This window comes from Meleagris gallopavo, chromosome 6 (assembly GCF_000146605.3).
Source record: "Meleagris gallopavo isolate NT-WF06-2002-E0010 breed Aviagen turkey brand Nicholas breeding stock chromosome 6, Turkey_5.1, whole genome shotgun sequence".
Lineage (NCBI taxonomy): Eukaryota > Metazoa > Chordata > Aves > Galliformes > Phasianidae > Meleagris > Meleagris gallopavo.
Window position 1 is genome coordinate 17,549,441 of NC_015016.2, and position 16,463 is coordinate 17,565,903.

The following is a 16,463-nucleotide window of genomic DNA, read 5'->3' on the forward strand; positions in this document are numbered from 1 at the left end:
AAAAAAGAAAAAAAGAAAAAAGCAAACAACCACAAAAGAAAACAAAACTAAAGGACCATTTATGATTAGATTAGTTAAAAGTGTATAGTACATATACATGTTTTGATAACTTCTTCAACACTCTCCTCTTCTGACCCAGAAGGTCACAAGAGTTCACTTTCACATCTTTAGACTGAAGGATCCAGTAAGACTGAAACAGCCTGGCTTTCTTGCTTATCAGGTTAACTGGTTTTAGTCCTCACGCTTATTGGATCAGTCTTTGACCTTGCTGTACCACTGCTTACACATCTAGAATTGAACACATAGTCTTAACAGTGTGACTGAGGAGTGGATCAGATCTTTTACACAAGGATGTATCTCTACATGGTCCAGCAAATCAAAAAGGTAAATAAAACTGTGTCACAGTGGCTGCTGTAAAGTGAGAACTCCAATTCATTGATGTCAATTTGCCAATCATTTATGGCAAGTAGTTTTTGAGACCCCTGTATGTTATCTCTGTTGCTCTAGTTAGTTCCTGAGTAATAAACTTTCATTTCTTCTGGAGCAGGAGAGCTCCAGAGGTTTTCTGCAATGAGATTCCAGTGTAAAAAGTAACCATTTATTTTAAAGGTTGTTTAAATTCTTAACAATAACAACAATAGGAACAATTTAAGAGCTTTATGGTATAAGAAATATATTTATCCTAAATATCTAATGAAGTACATACTTTTTTTCTAATGGGATATTCATGTGAATGGATATTTTATATCATGTTCTGGTTTGAATTAATCTATATTTCTACCTCTTACAAAAAAACCCACAAGGAACAATACTTTTCTTTCAATGCCCTGAAACATGAAAATAATGCATGAATGCATTCCTGTATTAATTTCATATAAACTTGCTGGTGGGTAACTAAACTCTGAAGTTTTTCCTGAGGTATAAATTAACCAAATATTAGATTAGATTATAATCCCAAAATCTACATGTAAAGGAGGAACTTGGCACAAAAGCAAGTACCAGTCTCAACTGAAAACTTCTCTCTATTGTTTTCTCATTTTACTTCAAATTACTATCTCTATGCGACTGAAAATACTTAGAATGATCGACAAATGCCAGAAAAAAAACAGTCCTGTCAAATTTGAATTTAATTTGAACATTTGCAATATGGCTTTTGCAAAATTTAAGGGTTCCTATTTGTTGACTAAACCACTCTATATATGCTCCTATTTCATTAATACTTCCTTCACACTGCTCATTTTTTCACACTAGTCTGGGTACCTTTTGTGTTGCACAGCTGACTACATGAAGTTAACATTCAACCCAGCTGCAGAATGGCACGTGAGAAATATTTTCCAACACACTGAGTAAATGATTGATACTGGCAGCTGTCCAAAGCTCCATGCAGACATTATATCAAATTAGAATGATGATTAGTGTACTGATTAAGATTTATTGTCTTTATTCTACTTTATTAATTATTGTTTCTAAGTCATTTCCTTCAGGACATAACAATTAGCATACCTTCATGGAGGCACTTAAAAGGAAATTGTATAAATATCACTGTTGATGGCACAGTTCGTTTCAGAGGTACTTAACAATCCACGAATAGTGTTGTGAAACAGCTGGCAATGATGGGTTATATGCTGTAGACTGTAGTTGGCTCAGCATTAATTAGCACCACTAGAAAGAATCTTACAAGTACCCACTCACCTCCTCACAGTACTTCAGGTCAACTGATTTGCCATCACTGCGAACACAATCGAGCATCCGCGTTTTGATTCCATTACCACAGACAGCCTTCTCACTGAGCTGACATGTGCTCCAGTCTGGAAATAAGAATTCATTAGCGTAGCAGACATTTTAGATAAAACTCATAATGATCCCATCTCCCATTTAATTCTAATTTTGTTGACATAAAATAATCCCCATAGCAACTTTTATACGTGCAATGCTCATGGAGGGAAGCCAGCTGCTACTTGTTTTTGGAAGCAGGCACTGTTCATATTCAATTCAATCTGCACAGATTCTGAGGAAATAACAAAATGATAATTTAAATAAATTTCCTGGTGTTAAAGCATGCACCCTACACCCCAGCTGCAAAGTCTTCAATAATGTTTTGTATGAATCAAACAGACTGCAACAGTCCTCTGTATGAGACTCACAGCTCTGGATAAGAATGAAAAGCTGAAAAAAGTGTCCTGGAAGATGAATGGAACTAAGCCATAGTCTGATGATGTCACTAGATGATAAGACCACAAATACCTGTCACATTGTAGTCATAGTGGTAGCAGTTTTTGTTCAAAGTGCAGACTTCAGTCTCAGTGGCAGCAGGGCAAGACTTTCCTTCCATTGGTTGTCTCAGAGATTCTGATGACCTTTCACGGACACTGCTTCCATTGCATGGCTTGAAAGAGAAATTGGAAATATCTTGATATTATGGCACTCTGATACCTTTCCATGCAATATTATAACAACCTTTCAAGTAACCTCTTGACAGAATGTAAATTTAAAATAACAGGCTCGTGTTGTTGCCTATGAGAAATCATTTCTTTTTTACTTCGGAACAAATTTAATCTGCTGTTTAAATTTGGTACCAAGCAAGCTGAAATATCCTTTAATTGGATAACACCTTGGTATTTTCCCAACTAGTTCATATCTTAGTATTGTGCTTCGAAATAATTTCATTCACAAACTGGATATTTAGAGGCTCATTTTGCAAATGCCCTACTGCAGTGCACTGGAGTCTGAATACTCAGAGGTCCTGAAACTTTTCTTACTTTTGAAGTTTTTGGCATTTTCTTTGGAGATTCCTGTCAGGAAGGCAAGAAAACATCCAAAATCATCTTTCTGTGTTTAACTACAAACTTTGCTCTTTCCAGAACAGTGACATTTTCAATACACTGGTTACCTTCTCTTGCTACAGAGAGGATCAAAGCTAGGCAAAAACCACTGAAGAAATTATTTCAACACACAGAACCTACCCATACTGAACAATGTCCATTTGTGACATTTTTATTTATGAAGATGAACTTTTGGGAACAATTTCACTGAATAAAAAATACCTGCACAGCTTTATTTGCATCTAAGTGTAAATTATGACAGTAAATACAGATATTTACATGTACTTAGTGCTCAGTTCAGCATCTTAACACAATAATTCATATATGATACACTTCTTACCAAAGAACAGCGAGACCATGATCCCCATTCAGACATAACACAGTCTTCTGGACATGGCAGTGTGCATTTTCTAGCACCAAGTGGCATCTCTTCAGGATCACACAGGTAGTCCTCCACAGTGTCAGAAGGACCATCCACAGTGTTCAGCATGCATCTGGAAAAAAGAACTGCACATAAACTGCACTTGCCATGGATTTTGTGCCGTGACTATAATCCACACTATTTTAAAGCATTTTAACATTTTGTCAGCACACAAAAAATAAAGTAATTGAAGTAACAGAATATTGATCTATGAAAACTCAAGTAAGTCAAAGAGATGAAAAGAATTTTTGTTTATATAGATGACAGCCATATAAAAAAATGCACAGAATATAAATGTTCCTTTTTGATGACGCGCCAAGAGGTACTTCAGATTGAAAGAAGAACAATATTGTTTTACCTGACTTTCCTTGTTTGAACACCTTCTCCACAGTTCTCTTTTAAGTCCACATTGGTCACCTTGCAGACGCTCCAGGGCTCGGTAACCCATATGTATTGGCTGCAGTCACTGTGGCATGGGACTACCTCATATACCTGGAATACACACTGAGTGTCAGTTTCGTTGCACACAATCAAGATAAATATGCAACAGAGATCATGCCGAGATATAAGCAAAAAAAGTTAATGATCTTTCTGATAAGAATAACAAATGTAATTAATTTGACATCTATAGAACTTGCTGTTTTAAAGGCTGTAATAATAATATTGATAAAATACTTGATATAAATCTACAAGAATACCAGCATTAGTATTTTTTATAGATTTGAAAACAGACTTTGAATAGAAGTATAGTAATTTATATATATATTTATATATATATATAGTAATTTATATGTAAATTTTCCATATGTTTTCTTAAAGATACGATGCAGAGAAAAACAAATAAATAAAGGCAGACAACGTATACACTGAAGCATTATCAGGGAGCCCATGTTAAGGTTATTTCACTGTTTTAGAATCTCTTACCTGAGCCTGAAGAAAGTATTTTCATGAACCCAAAAGAAAAAAAAGAAAGATAAAAAGAATGATTAGAGTTAAACATAGGTACTTAAAAAGCATTCATTTTGTTTTCCTTACAAACAATACCCTATGACTTCTGAAAAGCAAAACACATCCTTTTTTTTCTCTTGGATCTTCCTTATTTTTTGAGGAATTTTTGAAGATGCATTCTTTGGAAGAAAATAGAAGTTTACAAAACATAACTACTAACAGTTATGTTACAGATCACTTAAAGCCCCTTGCTTCAAAATTAACTTATATCAGCTAACTTCACACGCCATTATGGGTATTAGGTCAGCACAACTAGAATTTCTAGAGAATCTAAGACTTTATTTTAAATAAGACAGTGTTCGTTTCAGAAACACTATTTTGATAGAAAAACAGAACTGTTAGTTTATGAACTTACAATCAGAAACAGAATCCACCGAACAATGGATGTGCAGAGACAGAGATATCACTATGCAGTTTAACAGCCTATATACACGTAAACCACAATAGTCAGCATATCTGTGCCTTCTGTGAACTAGGCAGGCACTAACTCAGTGGTAAACATCAGCTGGCCCCATAGAGTTGTAGACATTCAGTCTCATTAGGTGATCTCAAATTTGCTCTTCTCATAAAGTGCCTGAGAAGAGGCACTTTATTTGTTTTGTTGAGGATTTTCAAAACGAAAATAGTGAAGCCTTAATTCATGAAAATGTCTGTATATATCTTGCTCTGGTTGACATAAGAAAAAATACATAAAACTTGTATATTCATGTATGTGCTTAGTGATGTTCTCTTGACCCTATCTGTACTTCTGCAACTATGTCTTCTGCAACTATGTCTGCAGGCCATAGTAACTGGTTAGCGTAAGGAGTGCATACCCATCCGCTGAATGACTGAGAAAATAATACCTGGAGGCAAGGAGAATAGGGATGCCCTTATCCTTTTATTTCCTCCAGCAATCTCAGATTAGTCTCTTCACTTGATATCCTCTGAAGACCACTGATGCAATCTTATAATAATCCTGACTGCTATGTCATATTACTATGACTTTTAACCTCAGACAATGCAGAGTAATCTGGAGCTTGGTTTAGGAGCTACTCAGCATGTATGACCCAGGAATACATAGGAGAAAATGGGCTAAATGAGACATCTTCCATTTATTGTGCTCATTCTCCACCAAAAGAGTCATGTATACGTTAGCCCTGGATGTTGAGTAACCAGCTCTTAAAACTTAACAACACCTTAAGCACTTTATTCCCACATTTCACTTGTCCTGCCATTAGAAAAATTTCCCAAGGATTAACCAAAATCTGCTTGCAGCATTCTAAGCCTACTGTTTTTTATTCTATTCATGATGGTCTTGGAAGATGGATTATTTCCTCCTCCTTTAAAAGAGCCTTTTATGTTTATGCTAGCAGACTGCCTACATGCTCCCTATCATCTTCTCATCCATGAGCTAGACTACAAATTGCAAGCTTTTCTCAGAAATAATATTTTTAAGTTTTCTACCTACAGTATAACCCTTCTGTATGTCATATCCCCTATATCTAAGGCCACCAAAGACCCAGTCTAACCACTATGTTATGTATGTATGCACCTAAGCATATCTTATATATTTATATGTACACGTAGTACCAATTATATGAAATAAGTATTCTGAAGCTTCAGTAGTTTTCCAGACAAATGAATGTTGGAATAGATTTAGATTAATTAACTAACTTGTTGTTCCTTGGTAATTAGAATGTAGGCATACCCCCCAGAATATTTCTGAGATGTCCAGAAAATGAATGTATTTTAAATTGAAAGATACATCCTCTAAATTTTTTGACACTATACGATGTGTGTAACTCTCTCATGAAGTACTGCATATTTTTATTTTTCTTTTTTTACAGTAATTACATTATAAATCATTTATGATTATTTGGAAAACGTCACATTGCAACAAATCAAAACACCGGTAGAGGGCAATAGTGTTGCACATAAGAGGCCAACAGACCTTTAGCAAAATCACTTAGATGCAGGACAAAAATGAGCCTGTTATGTTCTGCACGAGTATTAAAGAAATAAAAATATTTTTCTATAGACTACATATTTGTTCCTGTTGAAACATATTCCTCCTAATCTAAATGATTCTTATGGGCTTACCCAAATTCAGCAACACACGTTCTAGTCTATGTTTTGCTAGACCAGATCACAAACTTAGTTTATTAGTTGAATACATATTTTATAAACTAAAATTAATTACAATCCCTAAAGCAGAAAATTAGAACAAGATGCCATTTCACTTTGTGGTAGCAAAATGTCAATAGGATAATATTAAGTACACGCATTTTATTCAAATGTAGATTGACATCACATTTACAGAGATCATGTGGTCATTCAACATGCCTTTGCAAAGTAAATTAAATTCAACAACAGTATTAATATAAATCAACTTCAAAAATTGTAAGTTAATTGAAAAGGCATTTTTTTTTCCTTCCTAAAACTCTACAAGTAAACAGGAAAACATGAACAGCCATGTACCAATCTACTGCACTATAATACAGCTTTACTTCACACTGGCATTAAGTGAGCCATCAGACAAGCTCACCATGTTCTGTATCTGTAATGCCCCGTCCCTGGAGGTGTTCAAGGCCAGTTTGGATGGGCCCTATGCAGCCTGGTCTAGTATTAAATGTGGAGGTTGGTGGCCCTGCATGTGGCAGGAGGGTTGGAGATTCATGATCCTTGAGGTCCCTTTCAACCCTGGCCATTCCGTGATTCTGTGAACTTCAGGGGCTTGATTTGAATTAGTGCTAAACTTATTCCCACAGACTAAATGTTCATTCCTCATCAAAACACTCCCAGTATGCTCTAAGGTCATGTCTCTTGGCTTAGTATCACTTGAACAGGATTTAGTTTGGGCAGCCAGATTTTTCTCTACGAAAATCAATTCTGGTTACTGGGACAACATGGAGATTGACTTCAGAAGCACACTCCTGAACTGATATACCAGTGCAGGTATACTTGGAAGGTAAGGATCTAATTGATTAAAATGCCATGAAGGACAATATTCTGGGTGTTTGAAGTATTATTTATTTTCAGATCTAGGATGGTCTAGAATGCAAATAATCTTAGTAGCTCTGGCATCTGTAATGAGAAATACTTCACCCACTGTTAAGAAATTATCTTCAGAAACATGGTCTTCAGCATCTACATTAACGAATATTTTATTGTCTCTACAGTACAGATTATGCACTAAACTCTTGCAAATGATTGAACAGATTCTGCGCCAGCTGAGGAAATTTAAGCAATCTCAATCTACGTGCATCTGCCCCATATTTGTGTAGCCTTTTCACATAAGACAAACAAACAAACAAACAAAAACAATACAGCTAAAAGTGTTTTCCGAGGTATGGCAAAACTACATCAATAATGTAAATATAAATAAAATTACCTGATTGACGTGATCTAGCTTAGGACAGGGTCTTCCACCATTGTAGGGCTTTTCACGGAGCCATTTTGACCGAACTTTTACCCCACTTCCACAGGATTTACTACAGCGAGACCAATTGGACCACTCACTGAGCTTGCAGTCTGAAGGACATGGAATAATACAGGCTTCCTCAATATAACCTGGGTGAATGGAAAAGAAAGTGAAATCTCTTCAGCATGTCATTCTGCTACTTCTCCCTGAAGCCCTCATCTAGTTCATTTAGATCATCCAAAGTTTGACTTGACAGGACTGTGTGAATAGAGAGATTTCTTCATAATGAGGGCTAAATTAAATTCTGCAGAAAATTGACACATATAACCGGAGACTATGATAGAGTAACAGCTGAGCATCCTCACTACTATCTGATTACGATTCACATTCATCAGATCTCAGCATTCAAAATTTCTGACAGCAACAGTGTAACTGACACTAACCCACACCTTGTTTTATCATTCTTATCTTATACCGTGAAGCAATTCGTTCTTGAACAAAAGAAGGTTTAATTAAAAGCCTCTTCCATAACTGTAAAAAGTAAGCTGCAGTTATTAAATATATATATCTCTCCAACTGAATGAAAAAATTCATCTCTTGTCAGCACAGAGCAGGGGAACTTAACACCTTGTGACCTTTCTAAGGCTAGAAAAAGAGAGTGGTCTGCCACATTAATGATGTGCCGATTAACAACCATCTGCCCCCAGTAACACACTGAATAATTGCACTGAATGGAAAAGCAGATGTTTGGTTTGGATAAGTCATCAGCCCTGAGAGGCTGGAAAGGGGAAGAACATGGTCTGTAGGGAGTAACGTGAAGCCTCAATTCACAGAGTAAGAGAGAATGTCTTTCTTTAAAAGCAACATATGCCACAGCTCTATGAAGTGTGTCATTTATGCCAATATTTACAGCAGATGATACAAAACCTCAGCAAAAAAGTTGGCTTTTGCAGTATTTATACTACAATATCCTAAACTGTAATGACCTATTACCTTCCCTTTTCTGTATCTTATCTTGAACACATTTACTGTTGGCAAACATTGACTTTAATAATAAAAAAACTCTTAGTATATATAAAAGTGAATTAAAATATTTAATAAACAGCTGGAAAATTAATACTTACATGGATAAGACGATTCTCAAATGACTGGCATAGCTACATATATTTCTCACATAACACAATTTTAAAAAAATAAATTAAATACAATCACTGCCATTTTCATCTGAGCCAATCTTAGCAGCTTTGTTTTTAACTTGTACTTCTAAAGAAAGCTATCATTTCTCTTCTGACGCAGCCAATACCTAACCATCACTTGTAATATACAAAAAATCAAAACTCTTAAGAGATTTCATTTCTATATATCTATTTCCATCTGTTTCTATCAATTTGTGTTAAATACAAAAATACAAGCGGCTTTTTTCAAACATACCGTAAAATTCAGAATATCTTATAGCCAAATTCAGATGATGGCTTTAGTCCAGCTAATTCTCCTCTGCTTGGCACTTCTAGATATTTAAATAGTTTAAATATACATAGCCTGTCCTGAAAATGAGCACTGAAGACCTATTGTTTATTAAAATATCTTCCTTAAAATGGCTAGAATGCTAAAACTACAGGCAAGTTCATCAAGTATCTCTGGCCAATCGTTCAGTGATACTGTATGAAAGGTATACTGTGTTAGACAAAATATATTTTTGAAGATCATATCACTGCAAATGGGAGGTGGTGACACACTTTGCCTTGCAGCAGTAGATGTAAAATTGGTTACATTTCACCTTAACTCACATCTCTGGGTTAGTCTTGGAAATCAGAGGTACCTGACTGCAAAGACACATTTTACATTGAACTTTCACTTCATAAATGTCCAGCTCTGTATCTTCATCAGAAATTAGCATTCAACAAGCTTTCTCAGGTGCTATACAAAACCATGTATGCATACTATTAAGAAATTACTGAATGAAAATTCACAGCAGAAAAGAAGTTAAAAGAAGTAAATAAAAGGAAAAAAGGATAGTGATATCTACTGTTCTAATGGAACTATCTGAAGATCTAAGCATTCTTTCTAAATTTGCTTGAGATTCTGATACACTGCATTAAGTTTCAAAATAGCTTCTTAAATTTCTGTACAGGAGAAATCTACAGTAACACAATTATACCATTTAGCATTCATTAAATTTCTGCATCTGACAATGGTTTGGTTTTTCAGTGTAAAGCTAAGGAATTGGACATGATTATGCTTGTGGTTCCCTTGCAACTTAGAATATTCTATAATTCTATGTCCCTTTACAGAAGGGACAGACTAATGGAGAATGGTAGAAAGAGTAAATAAAGACAAGTAAATGGAATAGGAAAATAAATAGCTGAGAAAATAGTTAAGAAAACTGTGAAGACAAATACTACATAGGAAGAGAAAACAAAGAAAAAGGAGAAAAGATATAGACATTCTGCCCAAAGCAATACCTTGGCAATGCATAAACAGAATGAAATTTCTTCAAGAGTCTACTCAGGTATCAGAGCGAAACAGAATTAAGAATGTTCCCACAAATAAAAACAGAGGACCAAAGGAAGAAATAATAATAATAATAATAATTAAAACACACTATTTTGGCATCTGATTTTTATTCTCTAGGTGATTAATGTGTAGAATGAAAATGAAAAGACCCTTGTTATATCTGACATTAAAAATTTCTGGTGTACTCATTCTTTGGTATCTTTTCTTCCTCTCAGGCACTTCGCTATTTCAGCTTAAAAATCTATTTTTAGCTACGCCCCTGGACTCCCCTGGAACCTAGGCAGAAGCAGACTTCAAATTGCTTGCAGATATTTCTTTAGCCAAGAAAGATGATTGAATATTAAAAGTTACATGCTGCAAACGACATATTGTGCTCCATTTACTACTCTTCTAACGCCACTTTTCAGAAAATGTTTCTCCGAAGCAAGTCATCACCTCAGATGCCTTCTGTAAATCTAATGTCAACATATCTTAAAATTTTAGGATGAATAAGGATAATAATCTCCAGAAATTCATAGCAATCACCCACAAATCAAAGAAAACTGATGTTCAGGAAGTTTGAAAAATGTATACTCTTTTTTTTTATTGGTTTGCTTGTTTTCCTTCAGAGTAGAGCTGATTTTAATATATTTCTTGTACTTGTATTTGTAAACTTTGACCATTCCGTAAACATTTTAGTGAGAAGAGAGTATCCTGTGATATAGGAGAATTACACTAAAAATACAGAAACATAAAAAAAGACATGCAAATGAGACTAATGTTGCAGTACATCGTTCGTGATGTGAAAAGGACATAAATGGGGCCTTTTTTCAGTTTTCAGTCTTGTTCCTACTGATTTGATCATCCTTGAGAGGGTGCAACTTCTATTAAACACTCTAAAAGCATATTAAAGAAACAGCTCGCTAAAGCCCGAGGGCAGAAGGATGTCTATACAATGGAATATCACACAATTATATCACACGTTCAGGTTATGTAATACAATTACAGCAAATTGCATGCTAGAGCCTTGAGGTGTAAAGAATGAGCAAAAACAGGACAGAAGCAAAGAGAAGAAAAAAGAATGAAAGCAGGGAAATGCTGTGAAGAAAAACAGAAGAAAATAAGAAGATGAGAGACAGTGAAATATCAGACCAACACAGCAAAGACTAAATATATATGCATTGGATATCTGCAGTTCATGTCCTGACTGCTGTTTATACTTCCTTTAGCTCTTCATATTCTTTGTAACATATGAAGACTGAAAAAATGAAATCTTGGGATACTGTGGTACATAGCCTTCTGTCTGTAAGGTACAGAATGGTACTAGAAAGTAACATTCATTTCTTCAGGTCTACTCCTTTTTCTCAGTGCAGTAGTTTCTCAATTTTTTCAGCTCCTATCAGCTGAACTTCACAGAGCTACAAAATGGTCAGTTGTCTACTATGAATGAGAACATGGATATTCTATCATTAAAGATTTGATACTGAGCCACAATTTAACAAATGCCTTAAACTTCAAAGAGTATGAACTGAATTTGTTATTAAAATGGAATTGCTTACTGCCCCATTGCTAACTGGTAATAAAACCTGCATTCCTAGAACAAGTTAACAGATGTGCTGGATAATTTCCAATGAGGAACTTAAATGAACTGCACACTTCGTCTAATGACAAAGCAAGTTATGTAGCTTAGATTCTAATTTTCCCCACAAACTGTAATTTGCGATGTATAAGTACAGACCAACTACTTATGTTGAAGAATGCAGACATAAAGAACATCATGAAAAATCTTTACATTCACTCTTTTGTCCTCAGGATTGACAGAATTGTGTTCTTGCTTTCACAAATAAAATGTTATGCTATGTTTCCAAGAAAAATCTGCATAGTTTCTTGGGATTTTTTTTGTTCAGTGTTTCGGTGTTCTTTTGTCTGATTGGTTGGTTGGTTTGTTTTGCTTTTTTATTTTTTTATTTTTGGCTATGAAATACAAAATTCTAGGATTCTATCTTCCAGGACAAAAACAAACGAACAAACATCCCTCCCTCCCGCCCCTCCAAAAAAACAAACAAAACAAACAAACAAAAAACAATGTCTCCTCCCCGACACCTAAAAAATAAGGCAAAACAACCCAAACCCACAAAAATCTCATGACTTTGCAGTTCAGCTCTAACAGGATTTTGCAGGATTACATTTTACAGGACAAAAGTTACAACCAAGAGCATTCATACTTCTGCTTATCCATGGAAAAACATACTGCACTTCATATGATTTTATTTTTTTTTCAGAATTGCGTTTTCAAAACCTTAAAATCTGAGGGCAATTATTAATGCCTAACCAGCATTTCTGTCTCTGGTGAACTAAACACAGGTCTTTGGGTTGATGGGTGACTGCCTCATAATTGCTGTGCTGTTGACAGACTAAACATGCTGGCACTATAATGCAGTAGCCCATGCTAGTAACTGCAGTGCAGGGCAACAGGTAGTACATATATTCCAAGAGAATACATAACAGCACAAACACAACATCCTGTATGTGAAAAAAAAAATATTGGAAGATATATATGCTAGGAAACTGTAAGGTACCCTAATAAAAGTTTGAGAAACTATGCATATTGCCATATTGGATTATAAGCTCTTATGGGAAATACATTAATTTTAGAATAAACACTCAACAGAAAGTCTCAATTAAATTTTAATACTTTTTTTTTTTTTTGGCAAATTTGTATTACTTCAAGTTAGAATATTGGAAGCATACAAAAAGATTTTTAAAAGTCCTAATACAAGTAGATATATCAAGTTCTGATTGTTGTCTTAGACAACACAGACACTGTTATAAACTACAAGGTTTTACTATCACACCCATAAGCAATTAAATACAAAATTTCTTGATTCACATGGATATTCCCAGCAGCTGTTGTAAAAGTATTCACTGATATACAGATATTCCTCTCTAATCCCCTGCATAAGCCTTGTAGCCATGGAGGGCTTTGTAGAGTCAGCACAAATCAATGCATCTCATTTAATTAACGCTAAAGGGGGAAATAACCTCACACTAATAAGGCAAGGCAGCAGACAAACTATCCTGGACTGGTTCACTCTGCCTAAGGTCTTAGCAGTTAACTGACATGAATTAAGAAGGGTAATACGACCCATATAAAAATGCTGCATCTGTTTGCCATGCTACTATGCCTGGCTTTGCTACACACACACAAACACAAACTCTTCTCAGCTTATGCGGATTTGTAATGTATGATGGAGGAAAACAAAATATTGTTGAATAAACATTGTAGTTCATAAGCATGGCAGTGGCCTGCTTCTGATTTCATCAATTCAAAAAATCCAAGATATGCTTTAAAGGGAACAGAAAAACACTGTTTTGATTCTTTTCACAAACACATGAAAACATACTGCTTGAAGATACCTGTTGTTATTCACAGAACTCTAGTATAGTAGCAATGATAGGGATAAAGCAATGAAAAACAACTGCTGCTTTTCTAATGGAAAAAAAAAGCCCCAGAAAATCTCTCACGTAAGTATCAAATCTTAAACTGTAAAAACTGTACATTTTTTTATTTGTCCAGTAAAATTACCAAAGTAGAAATGAAACAAAGCAGAAATCAAAGAAAAATGTGTATGTCTTCCATTGAAGAGACCAGCTAAACAACAAGTAATTTCACCTGACAGTGCCACAGCTGCTGTCAAGCATCAGCTGTTAGCTTCTGCCCACACACTGCATAACTGATATTACTGAAAAATACAAAAGCAGAATTTTTAAATACTAGCTCCTTTATCAATAAATGTAGCTCAAATTTGGAAAAACAAATGAAAGGAAAATCACATTATTAGACATATGTAATAGTAGGGGAAAAAAATAACATTGGATAAAAACAAAATACAAAAAAGCATCTTGTCCTTCTGCAGCTGAAACTTAAGACTTTTCAGCTGCTCGGGATTTGTTTTGAACTACTTTCTAATCTACAGAAAGCTAAGGACCTTGCTCAGAAGGACTTTTCCCCCTACCTCTTCACTATTCACACCTAACAGCTACAAGAGCTAAATATTTAACGACGTTTTACCTTTCCTAGTCTCAGAGTTATGGTCACTCCTGAGTTTTTGACAAACCTGTTCATGCTTGTGATTTCATAGCTGCACTCAAATTCTCATATATTATTGCACAAAGTCTCTCACGAGTGTATTAATATAGGTGTCTTCCTTGTGTTATACACTTCCTTTAGCTCCTCAGCTTCTGTGAAACTCAATTTTTTCTTACCAAATCTTTTGAACTGAGATGTGTCAAGCAGTAAAAAAGCTCTGAAGTATTTACTTCTGTGTTCTTGCTCACCTTTTTTTTTCTGAGGAAGATTGAACTGTGATTATAAACAAACACATTGTGCGTTTTCTTTTTGGCATTGCAGAGCAGGTCTGTCTTTTGATTCTTCCCACTCAAAACAGCATGACTTGCAATGCAGACTTATTCATGTCTTCATAAATTTACATGGCAATACTTTGACTTTCTTATGTCTTTTTAGTACACCACATGACATATTCCATGATATATTAAAAACATCAGTGTGGGGATAGTTTGTCCCTTTTGTCAGATTTAGAGGACTTTGTCACAGGTGAAGTACAATTATCTTTACATTCTATCTCATTATTTCACAGTGTCACGAGATAACAAAAATTCAAGTAAAAGTTGGGCAATACAAAAAAAAAATCCTTAAATAATCATCTTGATTTCTTTCTTAATTCAAACTGATTTGCAAAATCATATCCCATTTGTGATTATATACTGTACTACTTTGAAAAAAAATAACATACTCATAAGAACCAACAATGAAATTGATTTCTGAACAAAGCAGATAACATAGCAGACAAGCCTTATCCTTCTTTGGACCAGTTATAAAATTAGTGAAAAATTCAGTGCTATCATTTCTGCAGGGAAATAAACAACTTTGTTAGAATTTACAAAAATAACCCAAGCAAGTTTGAGTTATGAGACCTGTCAAGTTTAGCTTGAAAACCTAAAAGTAGATTGATGGGAAGCCACAAGGCACTTTTATTTGCTAGCAGGTGGGATAACCATTTTGATACCACTGAAGTCCCTTGTTGATTTGGCATAAAATAGCTTTTATGTTTGTTCTTAAAGACAAAAAAATACAGCACGATGAAATCTAGAGATGATGTCAAACTAAAGAACTGTCATATAGCAAGGGCATGAAAACAACAAGAAAACATCGTAAATGCTGAAAAGATATAAAATAAGATTTAACTGGCAAAACAGCAACTTATACATGTTGAGCAAAATAAAACAAATCATTGGAACATAATCCATGAATACAAAGCAGATATTCAGAAAAGGCAGCGAACACACACTGAAATTAGATTGAAACATCTATGTCATCTGTCCTAGCCCCTTTGTAACTGCAAAAATATGCTAAATCTGAAAAATGCTGAAGGCAGACAATAAATTAGATAACCCTTAGAAATAGTATGTACTGTGGTTATGTACAATGTCTATCAATGATAGAGTGTTGTCCTAGAAGAGCTACTGGAAACTGTAATTTTAGTGACATATTCTTTAACATCAGTTTAATTCCTTAGCATCAAAGTCAGTTTAAATATCTCATTTCCTGTGCACCTGAAATACCTGTCAAATAATTTTAGGATGCACAAACAACAGCAATTCCAAGTTTCACCTGCCCATACGTTACAACATAGATAAGATAGAGGCACTCTTTCCTTCAAATGGAACTGATGAGGAAATGCACATAGATGCCTTGTGCCTGACTATCAGAAACATGTAATGCATTAGGGAAAAATTAAAAATCGAAGAATAAAAAAACCAAAAACCCATGCAGAAAAAACAACAAAACAACCACAACAACTAACAAACAAACAAATATTAAAACGTCAAAGGATTCTAGCTTTCCACCCCACAATAATCACAGCAACGACTGAAAAACATTTCCAGATTACAAAGAGAGCAAAAAGAGATTTCAGATCTCCAGTCAGAAAAATGGGAAAAATGAAAACTGTAAGAAGAAAAAGAAAATACAGCTATGCTATTTTATATTTTGGGAAGGTTCTCTCTAGAATTTACTAGTGCTAATGGCATGTAACCTGTAACCCTGGGTATAGTAAACGCAATAACAATATGTTGTCAGTAGTTATTTCGCTTACTGTGTGTGTAGAGGACATTAACTTATAAAATCCATTAGACTGGAAACTGTCATCATAAAGAGTTGTAACGGTAAAGAAAAATGGTTGAGAAATTTTTAATTCCTCCTTTTTCACTCTCTGATTCTTGCTACGGAACTCCT

General features: G+C 34.8%; 1 protein-coding gene across 1 annotated transcript; it reads right to left on the reverse strand.

Annotated features, from left to right (window-relative positions):
• Positions 1 to 1,659: 1,659 nt before the first annotated feature.
• Positions 1,660 to 7,830, reverse strand: LOC109368389 (thrombospondin type-1 domain-containing protein 7A-like). The gene is made up of 6 exons (XM_019616794.2): positions 7,625 to 7,830; positions 4,168 to 4,173; positions 3,602 to 3,735; positions 3,163 to 3,316; positions 2,245 to 2,386; positions 1,660 to 1,808 (listed from the first exon to the last, which is right to left on the reverse strand). The coding sequence occupies exons 4-6, from the start codon at positions 3,310 to 3,312 to the stop codon at positions 1,675 to 1,677; spliced, it is 426 nt and encodes a 141-aa protein (XP_019472339.1). The 5' UTR covers positions 3,313 to 3,316; positions 3,602 to 3,735; positions 4,168 to 4,173; positions 7,625 to 7,830; the 3' UTR covers positions 1,660 to 1,674.
• Between the last annotated feature and the right edge of the window lie 8,633 nt (positions 7,831 to 16,463).